This window comes from Astyanax mexicanus, chromosome 2 (assembly GCF_023375975.1).
Source record: "Astyanax mexicanus isolate ESR-SI-001 chromosome 2, AstMex3_surface, whole genome shotgun sequence".
NCBI classification, from domain to species: domain Eukaryota; kingdom Metazoa; phylum Chordata; class Actinopteri; order Characiformes; family Acestrorhamphidae; genus Astyanax; species Astyanax mexicanus.
Genome location: NC_064409.1, coordinates 47021649 through 47048327, shown reverse-complemented (window position 1 = coordinate 47048327; position 26679 = coordinate 47021649). Strand labels below are relative to the sequence as shown.

The following is a 26679-nucleotide window of genomic DNA, read 5'->3' as shown; positions in this document are numbered from 1 at the left end:
GTGGAAAAAATTAACCTTCGTTTTTTAACATTTCGTGTGTGTAAATTAACCCTGACCCCGCCCCCAAACTGTCAAAACCACCCCTTTCAAAACTCGAGTGCAAAAGCCTTGCTCGAGCAAAAACAAAAGCCGCAGGTATTTTGCATAGCGCGCGAGGAGAACTATGAGTTAAAAAAAATGAACACTTGAGAGGAGAAAAATGAAGCTTAAGAGCAATATTTTGTTTTGCGCGAACACAATTCACATTTACATACGCAAAATTTTAAAACACAATGGTTAATTTTTTTCACCTGTTAATTTTTTTCACTGTGTTTTTGGGCCCCTGACTTTTCACATGACGTGACGCCATACAGGTGGCATGCTTTTGCTGAGGAAGCTCCATTGATTTGGGGTGAATTGAGCAGAACCTGAAAGGTCTTTTAAAACTAATGTTGCTTGAAAATACAGTTTTGTGTTGCCTCTTTATTAAAATAATCTGATTAAAGACACATAAATCTTTAAAAAGAAATAGAATTAAAAAAAATTATGCAACATTAATGTCAGTACAGACATTACAGCTGGCCGCTGAAAACTACTGATTTTGTACATTCATCTGTTAGAAAAGATGGTCCTTTAGTGATGAAGACATTATTTTTTGCATTTGTTAAAGATTTACGTGTCCTGCATCAGATTATTTTATTAATGTGTAGCTGCAAACCCTTACTTTTCAGTCAGACTTTTGTCTAATTGTTGAAACGTTGTGCTAGTGGTTCAGAGGCCAATATTTTAATCAACAACAATATTAAAAAACAATATTGTATCTACAATTTGTGTTCTTAGTTTTAGTATTAGGATCATGCTATTTAGTTTTATTAATGTTATTTATCTTTGGGACATATTTTGAAAATCCACTCATGCTGATCCTTTATAGTGCCAGAGTTAAATATTTGTCAAGTGTGCGCTGAATGAATTTGTAATAATATAATGACAACAAAACGATATTACACATGGTGCCAGCGGTTTTACTAGCTGACTTTTATTTTGACAGTTAAGTGCTGCGATTTATATGGAGTTCTCGCTGAGCACCGAGTCGAGGCAGGACTTTTATTATGACAGCAGTCGGCCGCCTGTACCGCCGTTGGTTCTAGACTGAGTTTAGGAGATCTGCATCTGGAGATGTTATATTTTGGAGCTTTGTTCCACAGCTGTGTGTTCAGGAGACTGTTCTGCTGGTGGATCAGGATCAGCGGATCTACTGCAGGTAGTCTACCGCACTGATTAACATTTACTACTACATACACAGAAACGGGACCCGGTAAAAGCAGAATCCGACAACAGTAAACAGTGGGTAAATTGGCTAATTAATAAAAAATAAGAAATTCTCGTTATCTGAGTGTTTTATTATTATTTTCTCACAAAGACAATACATGGAGTTCTGTTTTACATTAGTTAACCTAGGGTAATATTGTGTAACTATCGAGATCACAACGCTGTTTTGCTACCCGTCAATATGTGCTTCGTAAGGGCAGTTCGCATGTGCAGACCCACACTTGTGTTCAAACTATAATTTAGTTTTCCTTGGGTGCGTTAAACCTGCTTGAGTGTCAAAAAATAAAAATACGATTTCTTCTCACCCACATGACCATAATTTACTTGATACAGTGATTTAGCCTATCGAAATATCCTGCCTAGACTTCTGCTCTGCCGGGAGCATTTTCTAATATGGTGCTTTTTTGTATTTATGCCTTTAAATATTCACTAGAGTATCACGGTTTGACAAGGTAGCACAACTTGTTGGAACACCGGATTCCGCATTTTATTGAATCCAGGCAGAATGAGCAGCAGCAGCTTCATTTAGGAGCAGTTCATCTTCTAGGTAACCTAGCTTTGCTCTACAGTCTGGCTGTGACCGACAGAGCTCCTGTTTGTTTTAGGCCACTAATCCCTATAGACATAACAGTACCAGTCAAAAGACCCCCTTTAATACAGCTGGAGAAACATTCCAGGTCCCACCTCATGAACTGACTGAGAAAAATAGTGCCAAGTGTGGTTTTTTAAAGAAATGTAAAAAAAACTCGCTTTAGTAAAGCATGAATTTGTATTGTTTTTAGTCATTACATGCTGAAACATCTCTTTATTATCTGAAGTGTGTAGACAGATTTCTTTTTTGGCTTCATTTTTACTGAAAGAATGGGAACAACAACATGGCGTCCATCTTTTTTACAGTCTCTGATCCAGATTAAATACTGAGAAAGTGGCAGTTAGTCTGCTTATAATTGTTTATAATAGTGGAAATAAAGATATACTTCAAGACAAGTAATAACAGACATTTATAAGAGACACACATATATTAATCCCAAGAGGTGTTAAAGCAGTAGATATGACATACAGTGGTGTAAAAGTGTTTGCCCCCTTCATGATTTCTTTTTTTGTGCATGTTTGTCACTCCTGAATGTTTTAGATCGTGAAACAAATTTAAATATTAGTCAAAGAAAACTCAAGTAAACAGGAAATGCAGTTTTGAAGGTTTTTCTAATTAGTGGAGAAAAAAATACAAAGATACATGGCCCTGCCTGCCTCAGTTTAGGTGAAAATTCATGACTCCATCATAGGAAAGAGACTGGGCAAAAATGGCCTGCATGGCAGAGTGCCAGGACACAAAAACACTGATGAGCAAAAAATTAAGTAATCTCAATTTTGCCAGAAAACATCTTGATGATTCCCCAAGACTTTTGGGAAAATACTTTGACTGATGAGGCAAAAGTTATTTTTTTTTTTAAAGTGTGTGTCCCATTACATCTGTTGTAAAAGTAACATTTCAGAGAAAAGAACATCAGAAAAAAATCATTTTAGAAAAAGAACATCGTACCTACAGTAAAATATGGTAGTGGTACCTGGAATGACCTGGAAGATCTGCGGTGACTTAAGCTGAAACAAACTTGGGTTATGCAGCAGGACAATGATCCAAATCAACTGGCTTGAATCCTATTGAGATACTGTGGCATGAACTTAAAAGGCTGTTCATGCTTGAAAATCTTCTTATGTGGTGAAATTTCACCAGTTCTGCAAAGAACAGTAAACCAGAATTCCTCCACAGCACTGTACAGGTAAACACTACCTGTAAACACTTGATGGCATAACCAGTTGTAAGGTTCAGGTTTTATATATTTTTTCGCCCTTAATAATGAGAACCTACACTTACAGTAACAACTGCATGTTGTGATTACTTGTGTTGGAATCTGACTAATATTTAAATTTGTTTGATGATCTGAAACAATTAAGAGTGACAAACATGCACAAAAATGAGAAATCATGAAGGGGCAAAGTAACACTTTTTCACACTACTGTACTTGATTATTATTTGTGAAAATAAAAAAATATATTTAGGAAGAGCTTGCCGATTGTTCTGGCAAAGTACATTCACAAGACCGATACATCTAGCTGGTGGATTTGCAACGTAGTTACATTAATAAAAGTAAAAGTCTAACTAAAACATTCTTTTATTCTAATGCAGAAGAATAAATGGTTAAAACTGAGTTTGTAACAGTCAAAGACAGAGAAAATTCAGCTATTATAACAGTAAAACGTGCATGTTATGGTAAAAATAGTACTAATATAGTACAGTATATTAGTACTATGGTATGTAAGGGTAATATAGTATGTAGTAGTAAACTAATATACAGTATAGTACAGCAGCACTGTTTCAGCTATAGATATTTTGCAGCAGCAGCCCACTGACAGCCAGCACTATAAAGAGCACCAACTCTATGGGCCAGTTGTTCAGAGGTAATCTGATCGGATTTTGGTTATCGGATTGGATCAAATCTGGAAAACGGGTTGTTCAAAAGGGAAAGAAGCATTCTGAAATCGGATCAGATCACGTAATCCAATCCTAGTTTGTAAATGGATCAAACCTTCAGTTTCTGTTGTTCAAAACTTTTCAGTAGGATTTGGATAACTTTGATCCAAAAAAACAGGATTACCCTGATCCCAACAAGGGGTAGGATTTCAAGGGGGATTTCAGGAAGTAAATGTGGTAAAACTTTAAAATCAAAGTTTTAAAGTAAAAAAAAATACATTTGTACAATTTAGTGTATATACATTTACTTCTATTTTGCACTTGGCCTGTTTAACCGTTACAGTAATAAAGTAGACATTGGCTACCAATTAAGCCTTTTACTATAGTAACGTAAAAATAAAAACAATCTTGACCCCATTAAATAAACCCCCCAAAAGATTTCAATAACAAACAAAAATAATATATTCATTTTTTCATCTACGTCACTGTCATTCATCACTGTATATTAATGTCAAAGAAACATTTATCAGATATGAAGCTGTCAAAAATAATTTCGAACAATTGGCTCAGGTGCATCATAAACATCACAGAGAGGGACATTGCGTCTGGTAGCAACATTGGGCAGGACAATACATGCAAGTGTTATGTTGCATGCTCCCTGTGGTTCGACTCGCAAATAGTTAAGGCATGCAAAGCGTCTCTGCAGAACACTCGATTGCTCGTATTGTTTTGCAATAAGCAGTATCTTGTTACTGCAAGAAAAGGAGTCATCAACCCCTGTTGGTTCTTCTATCTGTTTTTTACATAGCTGGTAATCCGGATTAGGTAATCTGAAAACTGTGTTTCTGGATCAGGTTGATCCAATCCAATATTGCTTTGAAAAACTGGCTTAAAAGTAAGACAGATCACCTGATCCTGGATAGCAAAAAATGTGATTACCAAATCTGGATAATTTGGATCCGGATTACATTTTTTGAACAACTGGCCCTATATTATAATGCTTATGGAATTTAGAAAAAGATAGATACAGGAGCTTTTGTATCAATAGTTCTGCCCATATTGCAAAACTTCCTTAAGTCAATCTTATCATTTAAATGACCTGTTTGTTTTTTATTATACATTTTAATTTAATTCATTTCTCTTTCAGAATGAAGATCTAAGTTCTAAGTCTGCTCCAGCTCCTCGTGTTAACTTTCCCTCTTGGCTAAAGTTTATCTCCACAAACAACCAATCAAAACACTTCCCAAAGATCAACATTAAGCTGATGTAATAGCAAAAGTCCTCCAGAAAGGGTTCCACAAAGTTGTTTGCTGCATCTGGCAGACAAATGAAGCCGAGCCCAGGCAATGAGAGTACTGACCTCTGTGGGAAGAGTTTTACTCAACTGGATAATCTCAAACAAGACAAGCATGTTTACACAGAAGAGAAACCGTTTTACTGTTCAGAGTGTGGAAAGAGTTTTACTACACAGACTAATATCGAAAAACACCAGCGAATTCACACAGGAGCGAAACCATATAGCTGCTCAGAGTGCGGGAAGAGTTTCAATCAACAGGATCATCTCCAACTCCACGAGCGCATTCACGCAGGAGAGAAACCGTATTGCTGCTCAGAGTGTGGAAAGAGTTTTGCAGTAGAGACTTCTCTAAAAACGCACCAGCGCATTCACACAGGAGGGAAACCATATTTCTGCTCAGACTGCGGAAAAAGTTTTAATCGACACAGTAACCTTCAACTACACCGGCGTGTTCATACAGGAGAGAAACCATATTACTGCCTAGAGTGTGGAACGAGTTTTGCTGCACAGGCTTCTCTCAAAATACACCAGCGCATTCACACAGGAGAAAAACCATATAGCTGCTCAGACTGTGGAAAGAGTTTTAATCGACAGAATTATCTCCAACAACACCAGCGCATTCACACAGGAGAAAAACCATACTGCTGCTCACAGTGTGGAAAGAGTTTTAATCGACAGAATCATCTCCAACAACACCAGCGCATTCACACTGGAGAGAAACCACATTGCTGCTCAGACTGTGGGAAAAGTTTTAAGGCACAGGGTGAACTCAGAAGACACCAGCGCATTCACACAGGAGAGAAACCATATTACTGCTCATACTGTGAGAGGAGCTTCAGGCATTCCAATACATTACAAAAACACAAATGTACTAAGAGCAGTTAGGGTATCAGACAGTAACGAGGAGAAAAACTAAAGCATATGCACATAAACAAAATAGACTATTGCGTGTTGAACAGCAGGTCCAGCAAAAGGCTCAATCATGGATGATGCTCTTCCAACTTCCAAAATAATAAAGTAGAGTAACGGGGGTAACTCCGAACAGCCCCTCCTCCCAAACATTCTTTATTATATTGATTGTTTTATAGTTGTATGTCCTTGAGGGGTATATATAATCTTGCAAGTTGGTTATTATGGTGGTTCTTAAGTGGACACTCGATGGGTGCTAAAGTGTGGTAAAGTAATTTCAATTGTATTGTGCTACAACTAAATGTTTTTAGAGGGTTGCTATGTCATCCTAGGGTGTTGCCAAGCGGTTGCTGTGGTTCCCTATATTATTGTTTGGGTCACAAGTGTGTTTGCATCATAAATGTCACCACCTGGATTTAACTAAGCAAATAGGTGAGACTCCTGGTTGGATAGTTACTGCATGTTTGAAGAATGTTGCTAAAACTACAAAAATATGGTTAAGAACTGTCCAATGCATTGTTAAAAAGTGGGATGACAATGGGGAGACATTATCTTTGAGGAAAAAATGTGGTTGGGAAAAAATCTTAAATGATTGTGATTTGCGATCACTTGACTGTCTGGCAAATCAAATTGTAGAATACCAATTTTAGAACTCAGGGATATTTTAACAATAAAGGAAGTGCATTTCCACACATACAAAGCAAGGGGAACACGAAGGAATTACTGAATCTCTGTGATTGTTGTATAGAAAATAAGCAGCAAATGTATTTGATCTTTTTGATCTACATATAGTGTGAATAAAGATGTTATTGCTTTGATCAAACCTAGGAAAAGTGGAACCCAACATAAACTTGCTCCTTCTCTGGGTTATTTTATTGTTTTTTTTAATGTTCCCAATATTCATTTTATCACTTACTCTTTCTTTTCTATAACATACTCTCTCATGAAGTAGGGTCATAATGGATTGGTATGCTTGTATAACTATTTTCTTCTTAATCCATTTCATGTTTAGATCATTGAAAATTATTTTTAGAAAAATCACAGTTTCTGTATGTTTTCTGTAAAGTTTCTCATTTATATATTCTTGGCAGTTTAAAGACCAGTGTGAACTAAAGTAAGAATAACCTTGCTGTTCATGCAGTATCAGAATAATTTGTACTTTAGACGTTTCACTTGTTTGCTGTGAGATCTGCTGTATTTCACATGGGGTAAAGGTGATGAGTGCCCAAACCAGTTTATGGAGAGCTTGTACACTTCCTATCTACCCAGTTATATCAGATATAATCTGATTAAAGACACATACATCTTTAATAAAAGTAGCATTTTAAAAATGTATGCTTCTTTTAGAAACACGTTTTCTACTCGACGAAAACACAAAATCAAAGGATTTCAGACACTTTGTAATATCTGTATTAAAACTAGTGTGGCTTAAAAATGCACTGTATGAATACGCATTTTATGAATATGACTCAGGACACTTAACTCTTTAATAAAAGCCACTATGGTTCCATTTAAGGACATTAGCAGTTTGTCAAAATATTTTAAGTGTTGAGGCAACATGTTTTTGGTGCTTTAATACTATTAATTTAATTTAGGACCTGGTATTTTTATATATTCCTACTGTAATCCAGTCATTAGTGTTCCAGTAGCTGCAATGTTCATCATATGTGGCCCCATTGTGGTCAGCGCTGAATGCCTGATATATAGTAAGTGTCACCAGTGTCAATTTAGGATGAAATGTAATATTTAGTTGTTGTGGTAGTTCTCTTCTTCTTCTTCTTCTTCTTCTTCAAATAAGCCGTTCAAATAAAATGCATTTACACTAATGAGGTATTTTTAATATGTATAGAGTATGATTACAGTGCAAAACTGTATTTCACAGAAACTCTAATTTTATGACGGACATTACAGCCAAAATCTACTGATTTCAAGCATTCGCCTTGTAGAAAAGACATTTTCTACTGTATAATGGCAAACTTTATTTAGACTTTCGTGTCCTGATTTAGACTGTTATGAATGTGTGAGCGCAAAACCTTACTTCTCAGTCAAAGTTTTTTGGTCCCCAGCTAACAAAAACAGGTCCCGTTCTTATAAGACGTTTCTAGCGCCACATTCAGAGGAATATTATTGGACGTTTATATAAATTGATTAAAGGTCTTTTTACGGTCTTCAATGACATTTGCAGGACTACCAGAAAACATTTAGAGGACTGTCATGTCACAGTTTTTAGAAATTGATTTATAGAAAAAGGTAATTTTCATGATTGGAGGACAAATGAATGAATAGGACGTCCTTTTAAAGTATTCAATAATGCTAAAACAATTTAAACACAATAATTTGGTATGTTTTTTATTAAATATGAAAATACAAAGTTTCGTGTTGTGATCTGTGATATGCACGCTTGCCCCAACGCAGATTCAGTGCGTCTCTTCATGCTTACTTATGGTAAAAGAGCGCAAAAGAATAATAGTTTAATTATATACATATATGGGTTTATCTGAGATTTAACAATTAGAAAGTCCCTCTGACTCCCCAACTGCGCGTTTTACCGGCGGCCTAAATACCGCTGACTTAAAACAGGGAAGCTGATAATGATCACTAGATGGCGCACGTGTCGTTCAGTTCCATAGATCTACTTAGAGATTATATTAACTGATTAAAAATCATATATATATATATATATATATATATATATATATATATATATATATATATATATATATATATATATATATATATATATATATATATATATATATTTGATATATATATTTGATATATCTATTTGATATATATATTTGATATATATATTTGAATTATGGTCTTACATATCAGGCAGTGGGGAATGTTCTGTAGGTCTGAAACATATTTCAGTTGCAGTTCATAAACAGTATAATAACAAAAGTATCCTACATTTAAAATGTTAAACATTGTCCCGAGGTCGTCCCCCGAACCAACACTGAACGTTTCCTGGAGGGGCTTTTTACAACAAACATTTAAATAGAAAAAAAAATTGGATGCAGGATAATAGTTTTAAAAAATAATGTTCCATTTTATTATTGTAAAGCTTAGCATTAACTGTTGAAAGCATGTATTTATTTATGTATTTATTCGTTTATTCATGTGTTTTTCATGTGTATATATGAAATACTTGCATTCCTGTGTTTGTCTTAATACATTCATATTAAATGTACTTATTAATGTCAATTTGGTTAGCTAACTAACATCATGTGTTAATCCTGGGTACAATTCATGTAATAGCATTTTTTAGTCTTCATAGTAGTAATTCCCACTCTACCATCTTTTGTGCACTTTTATTATATACTGCAACAAAATAAAAACTTGCTGCATTCATGATATAAAGCAAATAATCAACTGTATTTTTTCAAATTGCATTTTGTTACCACTTTATAAAAGCTATGAATTAAGGCTATTAGAGCAATGGCGAGATGAACAAAATAATTAGCAGACGCGTGGAATCGAGTTCACAGAAGACTTGACTACCCTATCTTTTTTTAATATAAATATTGTATTTCTTAGGGTGAAATAATACTGAATCACATAAATGTTTGATTTTTGTTAAAAAGTGATGCGCTTTTTTATGAAAACTGGAATCATTTTATTTTAGTTGGTCAACTACTTGAATCAAATAGTAGACCATACAGTTATATTGACCTAATTAATAAATACAAAATTGACAAATACTCTACAGTGATAATACTCTACAGTGATAAATGCTATATACCAGTTGGTGCAAATTTACTGCTGAGAGGTGTAAACTTTCCTTGTCACTCACTTGATTTACTGGATACTTATATTGGGAGTATGCTTTCAGCTAAACACCAGCAAAATAATAAGCTAATAAGAGAATTATTTCAGAAAGACATTGCTACAATTCCTTAAGTAAAATCATTTTGGAATAGTATTGTAGAGTGTATAGTGTGGTCTTTACCTTTAAAATATTTAATTTCTAACAAAGTGAGAGAAATTAGGCTGAAATTAATATATAACATTTTCTTTTAAAGATTTTCTTTTAAAATATAAGTGTGATATGGAAACTGACCGCTAATTTTGTAAACGTGCTTCTGAAGATGTTACTTACTCTTGTTGCTTGCTATGGATATTTCATATCCATAAATGATATGTAAAAAAAAGTTTGGGAGAAGGACCACACCCAAACTCCACCTCTTATCAATAAACCACCCTATACATACCTGCTCTAACTACCTCCTTTTCGTGACGAAAGTTTGCATCCCACCTCCGCCCCAACAACCTCCTGGTTGCTCATTATCAGCCTTTGTCTCAGCTTCTGTAGCAGTTACATCTTTTACCTTTGTTTCCTTCCTCTGTCTCTGCTAGGTCAGTGTCCAGTAGCAGGTTGGAAGCGTTTGATGCCTCATCCATAATGTGAGAGGCCTGATCTTCCTGAGGGCAGTGAACTCCTCCATCTTCCACCAGTGTTTGGCAGCTTCTGATGCCTCATCCACAATGAGAGTGGCCTGGTCTTCCTTTTGGGGGCAGTAAACTCCTCCGTCTTCCACCACCAACTACATCACAATCGCGCAGAGTACAGGCTCCACTATCACCTCAGCTTCAGCCAGGTTGTTATGGTTGTTTTTTATGTAAACCTTTTTCATTTATTTATTTTATTTAAGGGTATTTTTTTTTTTTTTTTTTTTGTGGTTGATTTTTTATGTAATATTTTTTTTGCTTGTTTTCTCATATTTAATTATTTTTGAGGTTGTTTTTTTTTATTTTTTTCTGGGGTGTGTTACTGTACTTCACATACAAGACTTCAAAAGGACTAACAGACCTAAAAAAAGACCCCTTACACTGTAAATTTTGATTTATGCAGATTTATTTCTATTTTGTGTTGACACAAAACCACTTAATCCTACACTGTCCTACTTATACAGCCTCTTTCCTTGTTTTCCTAGTCTTCCTCGTCTTCCTAGTCTTCGTAGTTTGCGTGATCTTCCTCGTCTCCCTCGTCTCTTCTGCATCTTTTTGGATTCAGCTTCGGGTCTGCATTCAGCCTCCGTCTCGGCTTCCTTAGTCTCTGCTGGGTCAGTGCCCTGTAGCAGGCTGAGAGCTTCTGGTGCCTCATCCATGATGAGAGTGGCCTGATCTTCCTCTTGTGGGCAGTCAACTCCTCCATCTTCCTCCAGTGTTTCCACCACACTCTCACAAAGCTCTGTATTAAGGGTCACCTCAGCTTCCTCTGACTCTGTTAAGTCAGTGCCCAGTAGCAGGCTGGGAGCTTCTGGTGCCTCATCCATGATGAGAGTGGCCTGATCTTCCTCTTGTGGGCAGTCAACTCCTCCATCTTCCTCCAGTGTTTCCACGACACTCTCACAAAGCTCTGTATTAAAGGTCACCTCAGCTTCCTCTGACTCTGTTAAGTCAGTGACCTGTAGCAGGCTGGGAGCTTCTGGTGATTCATCCATGATGAGAGTGGCCTGATCTTCCTCTTGTGGGCAGTCAACTCCTCCATCTTCCTCCAGTGTTTCCACCACACTCTCACAAAGCTCTGTATTAAGGGTCACCTCAGCTTCCTCTGACTCTGTTAAATCAGTGACCTGTAGCAGGCTGAGAACTTCTGGTGCCTCATCCATAATGAGAGTGACCTGATCTTCTTCCTTGGGGCAGTCAACTCCTCCATCTTCCTCCACCAACTCCATCACAGTCTCGGAGAGTACAGGTTCAACCATCGGCTCAGCCTGCCTCTCCTCCACCGTTTCAGGGTCTCCTTCCACTGGAGTGACCGTAGTCTCCTCCGTTGTCGTCGGCTTCTGTGTTCTGGATCGGTACAGGTAGTAAAGCGATCCACCGGCAGCTATAGCTAGAGCTGCAATGCTGGCTGCTCCTAGTATCCCTCGAACTGCACACATGTTGTCGCTGCGAAGATCCGTTGACGACTGAAGTTTTTCGTGCTGCTGAGCCTTTTATAGTGTTGAACAGTGACGTCATATTTATATCCACAGCAGTAAATTAAACTGTGATGTCATTGACATGAACGTTCCAAAGTTGGCAATAAGCCAACAAACAATAAATAAAAAAACACATCCAAGTCCAAAATCTGATTAAAAGTATCTACCAACTTTTTTTTATTGTAATCTTTTATTTTTTTGTTTTTAATATGTAAATATTTATGTGGTTATTTTTTTGAGGGGGTAGGTTTTTTTTATGGTTGTTTTTTATGTAAACTTTTTTTGGTCGTTTTTTTAATATTTATTTTTTGAGGATTTTTTTGAGGGTAGTTGTTTTATTTTTAGTTGTTTTGTGGATGATTTTTAATGTAATCTTCTTATTTTGCTTTTTTAATATTTGATTATTTTGTGGGGGGGTTTTTTTAGGTTTTTTTTATGGTTGTTTTTAACGTAGTAGACTGATGCCAACTATGTTTTATTTTTTTTATTTTTTTGTGGTTGCTAAAACTATCCGGTTTATTTGTATTTTTCATAATTTAATGTATTTTTTTATTTTGTTTAGATTTTTTTTAGAATCTTTTTATTTTTTTAATTTCAATTATTATTATTTTTTTTTAAAGCTCCAAATCTTTTTAACATAAACAGGACAATTCCGTTTCCATGTTGATTAGAATAAAAAAATAGATTGAATATTTTTATAGGTGATAAAAACTAAACAACAAACTGTGCTGAATTCTTCACTACTGCTGTAACGCGTTTTACTTCACACATGACAACAGTTTAGTTTTAACTATGTGTAACTATAAATAAATAAAATTTAAATAAAACAAAAGAAATGCTTTTCCCAGCTAACTAAAAAAGGGTCGCCAAAAAGTTGCAAGGGACGTTCTTATTGAGCGTTTGTAGGACCACCAATAAACATTTAGAAGACTATTATGCGACGTTTAAACAAACATATTTAAACGTCTTTTATGGTCTTCCGTCCTTTAAACGTCTCTAATAATGCTAAGTTAAATTCTATCGTTTATTAGATTGTGGCATATAATAAACACAAGTAGATGCTGCAATCTGCTGTTTTTTATTAAATATGAAAAGACATATTTCTCGTGTATTGCGATCAATGATTTTCACGCTTGTCCCAGCGCAGTTTCAGTGCTCCTGTGAAAGAGCCTAAAAGAATGTTAACATTCAATGTGTTAATCTCCAGCGAGTCAATACTTCAAGGCCGTTTTTTATTCATTTTAGTTTAATTATACACGTATATGAGCTTACCTGAGATTAATAAATCTATCTACAGCGCTGTAAAAGCGCAAAACTCCCCTGATCTCCCAGAGTCCTGAATCCGGTCTAAACAACGCTGCGTCTTCGTACAGGGAGGCTGTTTCTGGTAATGATCGCTAGATTGCGCTTCTTTAACGTGTCATTCCATAGATCTAAGGGATTATATTATATATTTAAGGGATAAGGGATTATATTTACTCATAAAACTTCTAACAGGTGTGAGCTGTGCTCTAGGCCTGAAATATATTTTAGTTTTAGTTTAACAGTATACTAACACAAGTATCCTACATTTTAAATGGTAAAAAGGTACACGAAGTAACTTTAAAATGCGTTTTATTTTTAAGCATAGTGTCTGCGTTAACCTAATTGCAAAAGTAAGATATGAAATTAAACATAGAACACTAAAAACTAAGCATTTGTTACCTGTCCCCTCTCTAACTATAAATTATACCATGAAATATTATTAAAATCCTTCAGACAAGTAATTTTTTGAATTGTGCATTGTTGTGTGAATGCAAATTTAAAAAATCATAATACATTCATAATAAATAAGTTAAAATACACATTTTAGTTGTGTTACCGGAACACATTACCCCATCTAAACAATCTGGAACATTCTACAAGTCACATCTACAACAGGAGGTCAACTCAGTTGGTTCTTCTGAAGATCATGAGAAGAACAACATTAAGTTCCCTTATTTGTTTTTCAGTATATTTGATCTAATTGACTATGACTAAGAAGGTCTATGTCACTGCTCTTACCTAAATTAATTCTTTAATATTACTTGTTTATTTTTAAAATAGAAATTTTGGCAAAATCAGTAGAATGTGCTCAGTGTCCTCATGCTATTAGCATAGCCACCATTTAGCTATTTTTCATGTTTTTGCTAATTCTATGCTAAAACTCAGTCATGTTACTTTCAGTCCTGTACTTTTAACATAATAACAAGACTGAGTGCCAGTAACAGGAGTGAGTTCCAGTGATAGGAATGAATGCCAGTAACAGAAGTTATTTTTAAATGTTTTTTGTTTTACTGTTTTATTTTTTTGTGTGCACATTTATGCATGTAATTTCCCGGGGACAAAAATATATATCGTCATTATAATCTTATGTATTGCAATTCAAATGTTTATTATGTAATTGTTTTATTCTTGTAAAGTGTCTGTGAGTCTGTATAATTATATAATTATATAATAATAATTATTGTTATTATTATTATTATTATTATTATTATTATTGTACAATATAATTATAGAGCATCAACCACACAGGATTTTTTTACAGCTTAATATTTTATACAAAAAACTATATATTTTTTATAATTTTAATAATTATTTTTAATTAACACTTTTAGGTATTATTTATCTGCTGAAAGGCAACAATTTAAAAACACCAACAATAAAAGTGTGTGGAAAAAAATACAATAAAAAGTCAGGTTACAAAAGTGATTTTATACATCCATATTTCTGGCGAGTAAATTACGTGTGATGAATAAAGTGTGAAATTAATATTTTTTCCTATAATCATACCATCAAAATGTATGATTGTTGCCTCCCAAATTGTCCCACTGTTCTTATGTCCTGCATCAATATATTTTTGTCAGGTGATAGTAGAGATGCAGAAGGAAATTTCTGTCTATAACAACTTTGTATAATACGAAGACCGGGGAGGGGGGCCGTGGATAAAAAAAATAAAATAATCGAGTGAACGATATAGCAGTCCGTTCTCAAGATTTCTGTAATTCGAGCGAACGATTTTTATGCGCACTAAGATAAGAAGCTTGGAGAGAAAGGAGCATTTTCCGCTCTTGAGCTGCTACAGGGGTGCGGTGATGATACAGTTATCCACACTTATAACCTGCTGACATTAATGATCTAATGTTACAGTTAGATAATACAGTGCGCAGATTTTGCGTGGTGGCGGCGTCTCCACAGCCCGTCCGCTCCCCGCCATGAGACGCCTGCCTTGTGGTTTGAGCACGCGCAGTCCTTCGCGAACTTATTAACCAACAATTTACGCAGTCAATTCCAGTCATGAATAAAGGAAACAAACATTTTACTGATGCAGGATGACTGTCTCTGTGTTATTAAAACCAGATCAAATCAAATTTATGATGCAATGTAGAATTGTGTTTATTAATTTCTTATTTTCAACAAAAATATCAGGTAAAGAGGTATTATTTTATAAATATACAGCTAAAAGATTTAGGTCCAAATGTACAATGTAAAAGGAAATAAAGATAATACATAATTAATGCAATGTGTGACAGTAGAGCTGCTTTAAATCTGTAACACTATATCAAATCAAAATAGCTGGTCTAAAGTCTAATACAATGTTTAAGATGTTTAGTGAATAGGCAGTTCATATAATAATTTGGATCAATTTGATCATTTATTCCAACAGTGGCGTGTACAGACATTTTGGGGGGCAAGTGCGCACACACACACACACACACACACAGCCCCCACCGTAGGGGCCCCCTGACTAGCTGCAAACTTCCCATAGGCCTACAGCTGGTAATTGGGGCCCTTTGGACAGTAATTCACAGATAGTTAGTTCATAAATGGTGATTCTTGTATGTTTAAAATGGAAACAACGACAACACAATAAATTACAAAGAAATACAGATTCCGTCCACACCCCCTCTCTTTCGCGTTAAAATGGAATATTCCATCCATGCCATGTGGCCATGCCATGAACCGCGAACGCGCTGCTTGTGAAAGACGGAAATAAGGTGAAATTAAGTGTACAAGTGGGATGTGAGCGAAAAAAGAAAAAAGAAGGAAGAGGCTAAACTAAAAACAGATGCTTCTCCAAAACTGATAAGCTTTTTTAGTGTGTCAGCACCACCGGACCCGAATGTTTTGGTGGAGGAGGAGGACGAGGAGGTGCCATATCGTCATTTATGACCCAACATCGCGATGGATGGTAACCATTGCGATGCCACGCCCACTTTTTTGTTTTTCCAGAAACATGCACTGACCTTCTTTGGGTCTCCTTCACCTAAAACTTTAGCAGGGATTGTATGGAAAAATATCAAATCAGGTATATAACTTAAATGAATTAGAGTCAGGGATGAAAATTAAAATACCCTACTGCTATAAATATGCCTAATTGGCAAATTATTATATTATTATTAAGATATTATTATTTATATCTAGGTTACAGCTTGTCTTCCTTTTTTTCTACATGTCTGTATTAATTTTAAACATTTCATGTTATTCAGGCAAATAGAATAAGCCTGCTCTTGTGCGTTGGGAAACTTGCTCATTGTCAACCATTGTTGGGCACCTTACTTTGAAAAAGTAATCAGTTATATTTACTAGTTACTAACGGAGTTACCCCACTATAAAAGTAACTAGTAAAAGTAATTGACTTACTTTAAATTATGTAAATTCTATTATTATTAGAAAAATAACAAACGAAAATAAACCCAAAATGTTGACAAAAATATAATCTAATGAATTTCAAAACATAGAAATGAAAAACTTTAAAATGGTATTGATATAACATAATATAATATAACAGCTGCATCAAACAGTTTAGCGTCAGTCACAAGGAAAGCGCGTGTGGCATTGCATGAAAAAAAAAGTTTTAATAAATAAGGTCCTATCAAGTGAAGTAAAATATATGGTAGTAAAAAATATTAAATTCACATATTTATTGATATTTAAACAGGAGAAATCAGGCAAAATGCGCCGCACCGCACTGCGCTGCGCGCGCTCTCTCTCTCTCTCTCTCTCTCTCTCTCTATCTTCCGCAGCAGAGCTGAATTCAGCCCGAGGCTAGAAATAATTTGAAAACTCAGTTTAGTTAAATAAATTAAGATGAGTGAGGACCTGTAAACTTAATCAAATATTGTCAAATATAAAGGATAGATTGAGGTTTTGGGGAGCTGTTTCAATTATTTGAAACTGAAACTAACTGAAACTGATATTATTCTGTGCACTATTAGAAAGCTTTTGATTGTGTTTTAAATGAGTTTTTACTTTATATTAATTATTTTTTATTCATTTTCAATATTTTTAGTATTTTATTGATCAATATTTGTTTTTTATTGATGGGCCCCCAAGCTAAATTTGCCTTGAGCCCCCAAATTGCTAAGTCCGCCACTGTGTGTGCGTGTGTGGGAAGCAGAACTATAACAGGCTGTGTGTGTGTGCGTGCGTGCGTGCGTGCGTGCGGGGGAAGCAGTACCATAACAGGCTGTGTGTGTGTGTGTGTATGTGGAGCATCTGTAACTGTACATAAAAAGAAAATGTACAAGTCAGCTTTGGTAGAAAAGTGCTAACAGTGGGGAACAGTCAGTTTTCCACTTTGTTAGTGCAGTGCTGGTACAGGGTCGTCTGCCGTATTTGAGTCAGTTCACACCTGTGTTCAGAGAATCAACAGGTCAGGTGCGTCAGTCGTTCACCAGCACCAAAACGACTGCTCAGTGACACTGATGTAGAACAGTCAGAAAGTGACACTGGGCCAGCTGTGGGCCAGAAGTATTTTTCTGCTTGCGACTCTAAACCAGCAGTGCCGACTTAGAAACGAGTCCGGGCCAAAGTCGCTGGCTATATGGGGCAGTAGCTTTACGGCGCTAAAGTGGGAGTAAATCATTTGATTATGTTAAAAATATTAAGGTGAAACAAGCCGACACATTTTCAGGAAGACTAGATTATTATTATCAGTTTGTTTATTAATTTAGTTTGTTGAGCAGCTTCTCTCAATTCGAATCGGGTGTTCTCTCATCCATCACTACAGTTTCTTGTAAAGTCGTGACGTTTAAGTGTGTTTGAGCCAAAGAGAGACTCAAAGAGAAAAACATTTTTAAAATACTGTAACTCTTTCATGTGAATTTTAAGTCACGGGTCATATATTATCAGTTTTGTGTTTTGGTTTTATTTAGTTTGGTTTTAATGTAAAAAAAAATACTGCGTGGTGTGCTGTGACGTGACGTGTTGAGCTGAAAAGGGTTTGACCACGTAACTGAATTCCTATGTAGAGTGTTTTGGTTTTCATAAGTATCAGTCATTCATACAAACAATAAAACTTACATTTATTACTACTACTATTGTGTAGATTATGACTGGATCGAAAATAAAATTGTAGATATATAAAATAAATTATCATGCACTATTTTAGTGTAAAAGTTGTTTTCTTTATTATTGATTCTTAGTTCTTCAGTAAAGACAGTTGTAATCTATAGTAACAATCATTTGCGTGCTCAAAAGGGTCTTTTGCAGTATTAAGCCGTTTATAGATTAATGGAGAATGTGTTGAACATTTTATACAGCACAATTTACGTTAAACGCAGAACTAATTTATTATTATTTATTTTAAGTACATAGGTATATTTTGTATTAATCAGCAAAAATGGCTTAACGGCAGCATGCTTTCAGTCAGAAATTATACATTTCCAGAATGCTAGGAATTATTTCCTTTTACTCTTATACCTTTATCTAGCCCGCAACTAGCAAATTACATATATGATAGTTGGGGTTCTCACCACAGTAATTTGCACTGGAACAGAAATTATTTTTTGGTGTGGTTTGGCTACTATTGAGGGGCTGCATGATGTCACTTATTAAATAATTTTCACCTAATAACTCAATAACTAAAATTGTACGAAAAAAATATTTTAACGGCAAACTAGCATTAACGCAGCACTAACGAACAAGGTGCGATTTGGCCACAGATGAGGGGCTGCGTTACACAACAGGCATGAAAATAAATGGTTTAAATACTCTTTTTGCAGGCCCAGGATTTGTTTGGTGTTTTAATAAATTCCATTAACAAAAAAGACTGCCCTAAAGTCTTACAAGCATTTTTAGCTCTGATAATAAAAACACACTACCCCGCAGAAAATTATTTAAACTTGATATTTATTTTGTCATAACTTGGAAACTAAGCACTGAAACACTTACATGCACAAGCCTCAGGACACTCACAAACAGAAGCAACAATTCCAATCAACTCATAAATAGGTGAGTTTCCCGCCTTTAGGAGTGGGACATACCATTCTGAGTTTAGGGAAAGGGGTATAATAGTGTAGCCTTATGTTTCTACCATATGTTTAATAGGATTTTTTTATTGGTTTATGCTCCAGTGTTTATCATATACTTTAATGTGTTTCTGTTATGGTTCAGTGTTCATACTGTTTGGGTATAGAGCCTTCAAGTTCATGTTAAATAATTTCCATTTAAGTTTTTAGATGGATTTGCCTGGAGGGAGGGGCTTAGACTTTATAAAGTGGAGGTAAAGCAAGTGTGGGATGTGGGAGAACATTTTCTTCCACCCGGAGAAGCTATGAAGCTATGAAGCTATGAAGCTATGAAGCTATGAAGCTATGAAGCTATGAAGCTATGAAGCTATGAAGCTATGAAGCTATGAAGCTATGAAGCTATGAAGCTATGAAGCTATGAAGCTATGAAGCTATGAAGCTATGAAGCTCTCCGTCCAAGTGGTTCAAAACAAATTTGTGCAAACAAGCCACCCTGCTTGTTGTGCTCATGACAAGCCACATATTTAAGGTAAGTGTGCTTTGATATTAAGCACAGTTTTCCAGTGTTTGTTTGGAAACTGTTTTGTATTTATTCCGTGCAGTTAGGGAATAACGTTCCTCAAGATTAAAAGTCTGTCTTCAAAACAAAAACGAGCTGTAAATTTAACCCCTAAAGATATGTACCCTATTAAATTAACCTAATTTACAAATTAGGTGATAAAATTACTAAAGAAATATGTATTTCCACTGGTGAAAGCCTAGTCAAATTATATTAAGATAAAGTAACTGAAACATAACTTTACAAATGGGAAATTTACATACAGAACCAAGATGCATGTAAAACTAGAGATGTGGGGTCTGTGGGGAAGAGCATGACTATGGGCAATGTGGAGAGGGTGTTAAACCTAAGTGCTGCAATTTTGGAGAGTAGCATAAGGCTGCATATGGGTGTTATGGGGGAAGACTAAGTTCCTTTTGTTTATAACTGATGTGGTCAACTGCACAGCCCAGCCAGCAATACAGGAAAAAAAAACATTGTTAGGTCTGCAGAAAAGTTTCTCTATATTAAAGGTATGACATCGAAATCTATCAGTAGGGGCCTAGCCGGGCCTCAACTTGCTGGAGAAGCTGAAGGAATAGGCCTGCATAGCTTTTCCTTCTGTGAAACTGTCCCAAAGTCAGTGATCCCACTGTGGATGTTTCCAGAGCCTAGCATGGGTTAAAGCCTGCATAACCAGCTGTCTGCAGATCTTGGAAGCATATTTAAATCTGTTATGGTTGAGCACTTCATAGCTCAGTGCTATTATGGTGTATAGCAGATTTACACTGATGGTTCTAAACTGCCCACTATAGGTTCTACAGCAGCAGCCTTTTTATCTCAGATTTCCAGGTTTTTATTGGAAAGAGATTGTGATAATGTATCAATGTCCACTACAGAAATTGTGGCTTTTCTGCTAACATTGAAGTGGGTTTAGGATGTTTGTCTCTTAAGCATAGTCATCTGTTCAGATTCATTAGCTGCTCTACAAAGTCTCAGAACTGGGCGGTTGTAGGCCAGATTTATTTCTAGAGGTTTATCAAACACTGTTTAGGCTCCAACTGCAGCGCGTGTGTGTTCAATTTATGTGGGTTCTTGCACATATTGAAGTAGAGGGGATTGAAATGGTGGATATAGTGGCTTTTTTATTTTACCATACCTTTGAGTTAAGCACAGACAAAAGTGCTTATTAAGAAGCATGTGCTGGCCTTTTGCCAGAGTGAGAGCAGGGGACAAAAAGGTAGACATCTTTTTAACATCCAGGCTACGGCAGGTTCAAGTTTTTATATGGCTCTGGATTAGGTTTAGTACATAAGCAGGTACTGTGGTAACACTTTATAATACTGTTCCATATTATAAAGTGTTACCGGTACTGTTGTTTTTGGAGAATGTTGGGACGTATAATTTTATTTAGTTTTTTTTTTGTTTTAGTCTTTTCAATGCAGATCATTATCCAACATTCTTGCTTTACACTCCAGCTCAGTAGGTGGCGGTAATGCACCTGTAGTTGGCCTGTGAACTGCCAAAAATCGAAAGAAGGACAAGACCGATTCGAGGCAGGACTTTTATTTTGACAGCAGTCGGTTGCCTTTACCGCCTTTGGCTCTTAGGCTGAGTTTAGCGGATCTGCATCTGGAGATGTTAGATTTTGGAGCTTTGTTCCACAGCTGTGTGTTCAGGAGGCTTTTCTGCTGGTGGAACAGGATCAGCGGATCTACTGCAGGTGGGGAGATTTTCACCGCACTGATCAACATTCACTCATACATACACAAACACCTCCAGGCAGAAGGAGCAGCAGCAGCTTCATCCAGGTGCAGCGGGCTTATCCTCCTTTTTTAAGTTAACCTACCTTTGCTCTACAGTCTGGCTGTGACCGAAAGAACTCCTGTTTAGGCCAAAGGCGTAGGAGCGCGTTTGAGACCCTATATTGACTTATAACAACATTTGTGGAATTACAGTTAATCACAAATATATATATATATATATATATATATATATATATATATATATATATATATATATATATATATATATATATATTTTTTTTTTGTGTACTTCTGTTTTATTAGTTACATCCAACCAAAGGTTACATACATATACATACATAAACAACGTAAACACGTTAACAAGTTACTCCTCAACAAGTATGCGTCTGAATTATATACAGATGACAAATACACATATGACAAAAACGAATCAGTTAACCTATCACCTATTATTTTAAATAATATAACAGTTTATTGTAATTATTATTATTATTATTATTATTATTATTATTATTATTATTATTATTATGTATTGTCATGTCAATTCTCTTGTGTATTTAAGCAATAATACATGAGAGTACTATACGTGTAATATTGGCACAGTTCCATTATCGCTGTTTATTGTAATATTTTGAGTTAAAGAGGACAAGAAATCTGTTTGGTTATGAACAAGCGTATTAAAATAGTTCCATTATTGCTCCGCTTGTAGCTGCGCTGTAAGCTCTGCATTGTAGTATATTGTCTGTGTTGCGATTCATTCTTCTAATCACTGAGCTCGCGCGTAAAGCTGCGTACACTCCCTGCCGCCCAATCTAAAAATTAAGCCTAAACAAACTGAAAGTCCACATAACAACCAGAGCCAGTTGCTAACAACAAACACAGCACGTGAAACGCGCTTTCAAAATAAAAGTTTATTTAAAACTAATTCAGCTTTTTCTGCGTTGGTACAATCCCCACCCCCACCCCCTGCGTCCAACGCCGTATTAGGTCACTAATCCTTATAGACATAGCATATATACATATATATACAGTACCAGTTAAAAGTTTTCATTCTCATTAGTATTGGTTCTTATTTGCAATATTCACTACTACTTACTACTATTAATATTACACTTAAAAGCTTAGGAACACATATGCGGTTAGGTAATAGACATAAAAGTGTATGAGTGGAGTGCAGAGAGAACGAAAAGCAGTTAAGAGCTCAGCACCTCTAGATCTCCTTTTAATACAGCTGGAGAACCATTTCAGAATCCACCTCATGAACTGACTGAGAGAATAGTGCCAAGAGCAAATCTGGGATCAAAGCAAAATATGTGTGCTTGTTTTGTTTTTAAACAGCACAATAACATTCACATTTCTCAACCCATTTATTTTTATATTAAATGGTTTTCACAAAACCCGGCTTAACTTTTAATGTTGACAGTGATGAGTAGGAGTGTGTATCAGGGTTGGCTTTAAGCTAACGTGGTGGAAAGTAGTTCAGTGTTTTAAAGAAATGTGATAAATATTGCATGAATTTTGATTATTTTTCGTAGTTATTACATGCTGAAACATCTCTTTGTTGTCTGAGGTGTGGAGGAAGATTTTATTTGTGCTTTTTCTGTTGATCTTCTAATCATTTTGTATTTTCTTTTGCTTCAGGTCAGAACAGTGCTTGTCTTAAAAACTGATGTCCACTGAGATAAATGTAACAAAACCAGCAAATACAGAGTAAATCCTTAGACAGTGGCAGTAAGTCTGCTTCCACATTTTGTAACAGAAAAAAATAGAGATAAACTTCAGGACAGGCAATCACACGGACAATTATAAGATTATAAGTAATACACATTTATTAATGCCTAGAGGAGACTTGTCCTTGATACTGTAAAAAAGTATAAATATAGTATAAATCATATGGAACATTAATGAAATTAGAGTAAAATTAGCTGTAATAGTACACATACAATAGTAAACTTGTGAGCAGTTCTTATTTTCTGTTTTACCAAGTTAAGATGTTACAAATAATATGGAAATGATTTGTGAAAATAAAACATTATATTTAGGATTTTCCTGGCATAGTACATTCACAAGACCCATACATTTAGCTGGTGGATTAGCTTCTAATCCTTCTTCTAATCCTGATGGATGAGTAGTTAAAAACAGGGTATTTTAAACAGGGTCTTTTAACAGTAGAAATCTTCAGACATCTCAAATCAATTTCTCCAGAGAGGTATTATAGCAGTGTAAAAAAGCTTACATGATATGGTAAAACTAGTACTAACATATATATAGTATTGTATTTTAAAATTTAGATTAAAGTGAACTATAGTAGTAAAGCAGTGTTTTAGCTACACATGTGACAGTCAGCTCTAGAAGGAACACCACCTAGTCATAATGCATATGAATGTAGAATAAGATGGATACAGAAGCTTTTCTATAAGATGTTTTGCTAATGTAGCAAGAATTTAAATGGCCTGCTTGTGTTTTAATATAATTTCTTTCTCTTTCAGAAATTAAGTTCTAAGTCTGGTACTGCTCCTCATTTTAAAGTTTATCTCCCCCAACAACCAATCAAGACATTTCACAAAGATCAATGTTAAGCTATTGTAAGAAAAAAAAGTCCTCCAGAAAAGTTTCTGAACCACAAAAGTTAGCTGTTTCTCAGAGACAAATGAAGCCAAGTCCAGGCAACGAGGGTACTGACCTCTGTGGGAAGAGTTTTACTCAACTGTGTAATCTCAAAGTACACCGGCGCATTCACACAGGAGAGAAACCGTATTACTGCTCAGAGTGTGGGACGAATTTTACTACATAGAGTGATCTCAAAAAACACCAGCTCATTCACACAGGAGAAAAAACTGTATTGCTGCTTAGACTGTGGCAGGAGTTTTAATCGACAGAGTAATCTTCTACAACACCGGCGCATTCACACAGGAGAGAAACCATATTACTGCTCAGAGTGTGGAAAGAATTTTAATCTACAGAGTCATCTCCAACAACACCAGCGCATTCACACAGGCGAGAAACCATATTACTGCCCAGACTGTGGAAAGAATTTTATTACACAGAGTGATCTCAAAAAACACTACTGCATTCACACAGGAGAGAAACCATTTTCCTGCTCAGACTGTGGGAAGAATTTTAATCGACAGAGTCATCTCCAACAACACCAGCGCATTCACACAGGAGAGAAACCGTATTACTGCTCAGAGTGCTGTAGGAATTTTACTACACAGAGTCATCTTCAACAACATCAGCGAATTCACACTGGAGAGAAACCGTATTGCTGCTCAGAGTGTGGGAAGAGTTTTAATCGACAGAGTCATCTCCAAATCCACCAGCGCATTCACACAGGAGAGAAACCATATTACTGCTCAGTGTGTGGAACGAGTTTTTCTGCACAGTCTTCTCTCAGAATACACAAGCGCATTCACACAGGAGAAAAAACATATTGCTGCTCAGACTGTGGGAAGAGTTTTAAACAAATAGGTAAACTTAAAATGCATCAACGCATTCATACAGGAGAGAAACCGTATTACTGCTCAGACTGTGAGAGAAGCTTCAGGCATTCCAATACATTTAAGAAACACAAGTGCACTAAGAGGAGTCACAGAAATTTATGATGGCACTCCTTCCACCACCACAGGCTCCAATCCAGATTTCAGAAATAAATGTCCTTGAGAGTTACATAATCTGCTAAGTTTTTCCCGGTGGTTATTATGATGTTCCTTAGTGTACTCTTAATGGGTGCTACAGCATGGCAAGTAATTTCTATTGTTTTGCAGGCAGGTAACTAGATGTTTCTAGGGGGTTGCTATGGCATCCTAAGGTGTTGCCAAGTGGGGTTGCTGTGTCTTCTTGCATCATCACTGTATTTAAAACGTTGCAAAAAAAAAAGTCTAAAAAATATTATACTACTGATTTGCTTTGCCATAGAAAATGAGCAGCAAATGTATTTAATCCTTTTAATAGACTTATAATTTGAATAATTTATTCAAAATAATCTCCTTAATACTTGCTGTTTTTATTTTATTTTTAGATAATTAAAAAGGATCACAAATCACAGTTTCTGTATGTTCATTTTTATAATCTGGGCAGTTTAAAGTCCATTTTTGCAATAAAGTAAAAGTAACCAAGCTGTTCATAAAATATCTGCATTATTAGAGGGATTGTAGATCATGTGGGCTACAGTGCAGAGCCCAAAGACTGTACAAAGATATCAGAGTATAATATACAGTCTAAAAATATAAGTATAATAAGGTCACTTGATGTTATCCTGCGGTTGCTGCTGATATTTGAAAAAGTTGACCTGAACCCCATTGAAAACCACTGGAATGCAAACAAGAGGAAGATGAATGGTTTTAAGTCATCAAACAAAGCTGAACTGATTGATTTTTTTTGTGCCAGGAATGGCATACGGTTACGCAAAAGCAGTGTAAAAGACACATGAAAGCTGTGATTTAAATATTATGGTTATTCCTCCAAATATTGATTTCTTCACTCTTCATGAGTTTAAACACTAGCATTGTTGTGTCTAAATTAATATACATTTGTTTTCTTTACATTATTTGAGGTATGAAAGCACTGCATATTTTTCATTATATTGACTATTTTTCATTTTCTGAAAATAAACGCTCTAAATGACAATATTTTTCTTTGGAATTCAGGAGAAATCAATTTTAATTAAATATTTTTATTTATTTTTTTATTTTTTAATCCAGAGCTGTATATTCATATTTTGTATTATAAATTATGTCTGTATATCATGCAATTTTCAAAACTGCTAGTCATTCTTTTAACTAAGAGGTCTATAAGAACAAGCATTAACAAACAAAAGTAGAATTTTACTGCTTTATTGTGCCCTGAATTGCCTTAACTGTGGCCTTAAAATTCCACTTGCATAAAAATGAAAAAATGTTAGAGTTTGAATGTTTTGTACAAATGCATAATTTAAAAGGGATCTGATTTTACGGTTTTCATTCTAAGACTCGAAGCGCAAAACTCTTGCTAGTATTTTGACTGGAAGGAGAAGGAAAGGGAGGGGGGGGGGGTAACACAGGATTTGGGCAGGAGTTCGGGGCAGTTTCGCTGGAAAAGCGTGAAGCTGACCCCCCACCCCTTCCCACACAACGAGATACGGGAAGAGAAAGGGAGATAATGAAAGAAGGAGGAAGATGGGGAGGAGGTGGGTGCGAGGTTGTTCTACACGCA

At 35.6% G+C, this 26679-nt stretch overlaps 3 protein-coding genes across 3 annotated transcripts; 2 read left to right on the top strand and 1 right to left on the bottom strand.

The window, feature by feature from the left end:
- Positions 1 to 1096: 1096 nt before the first annotated feature.
- On the top strand, positions 1097 to 7766 carry LOC103024067 (zinc finger protein 239-like). The gene is made up of 2 exons (XM_049474389.1): positions 1097 to 1240; positions 4926 to 7766. The coding sequence occupies exon 2, from the start codon at positions 5106 to 5108 to the stop codon at positions 5958 to 5960; it is 855 nt and encodes a 284-aa protein (XP_049330346.1). The 5' UTR covers positions 1097 to 1240; positions 4926 to 5105; the 3' UTR covers positions 5961 to 7766.
- A 3058-nt stretch (positions 7767 to 10824) lies between these two features.
- On the bottom strand, positions 10825 to 11893 carry LOC125799000 (aspartyl/asparaginyl beta-hydroxylase-like). The gene is made up of 2 exons (XM_049474390.1): positions 11363 to 11893; positions 10825 to 11194 (listed from the first exon to the last, which is right to left on the bottom strand). Exons 1-2 carry the CDS (start codon positions 11873 to 11875, stop codon positions 10889 to 10891), a joined length of 819 nt encoding a protein of 272 aa, XP_049330347.1. The 5' UTR covers positions 11876 to 11893; the 3' UTR covers positions 10825 to 10888.
- A 10729-nt stretch (positions 11894 to 22622) lies between these two features.
- On the top strand, positions 22623 to 26565 carry LOC111193110 (zinc finger protein 239-like). The gene is made up of 2 exons (XM_049475059.1): positions 22623 to 22627; positions 24146 to 26565. The coding sequence occupies exons 1-2, from the start codon at positions 22623 to 22625 to the stop codon at positions 25089 to 25091; spliced, it is 951 nt and encodes a 316-aa protein (XP_049331016.1). The 3' UTR covers positions 25092 to 26565.
- The last annotated feature ends 114 nt before the right edge of the window (positions 26566 to 26679 follow it).

What these genes read in the sequence shown, in the direction of transcription:
- LOC103024067 (XM_049474389.1), top strand. Translation starts at nt 5,106, where the DNA reads ATGAAGCCGAGCCCAGGCAATGAGAGTACTGACCTCTGTGGGAAGAGT.
- LOC125799000 (XM_049474390.1), bottom strand. Translation starts at nt 11,875, where the DNA reads ATGTGTGCAGTTCGAGGGATACTAGGAGCAGCCAGCATTGCAGCTCTA. An exon ending in CAGAGTCAGAGGAAGCTGAG is followed by an intron (nt 11,195 to 11,362) that starts GTGACCTTTAAT and finishes GAGGAAGCTGAG; the next exon opens with GTGACCCTTAATACAGAGCT.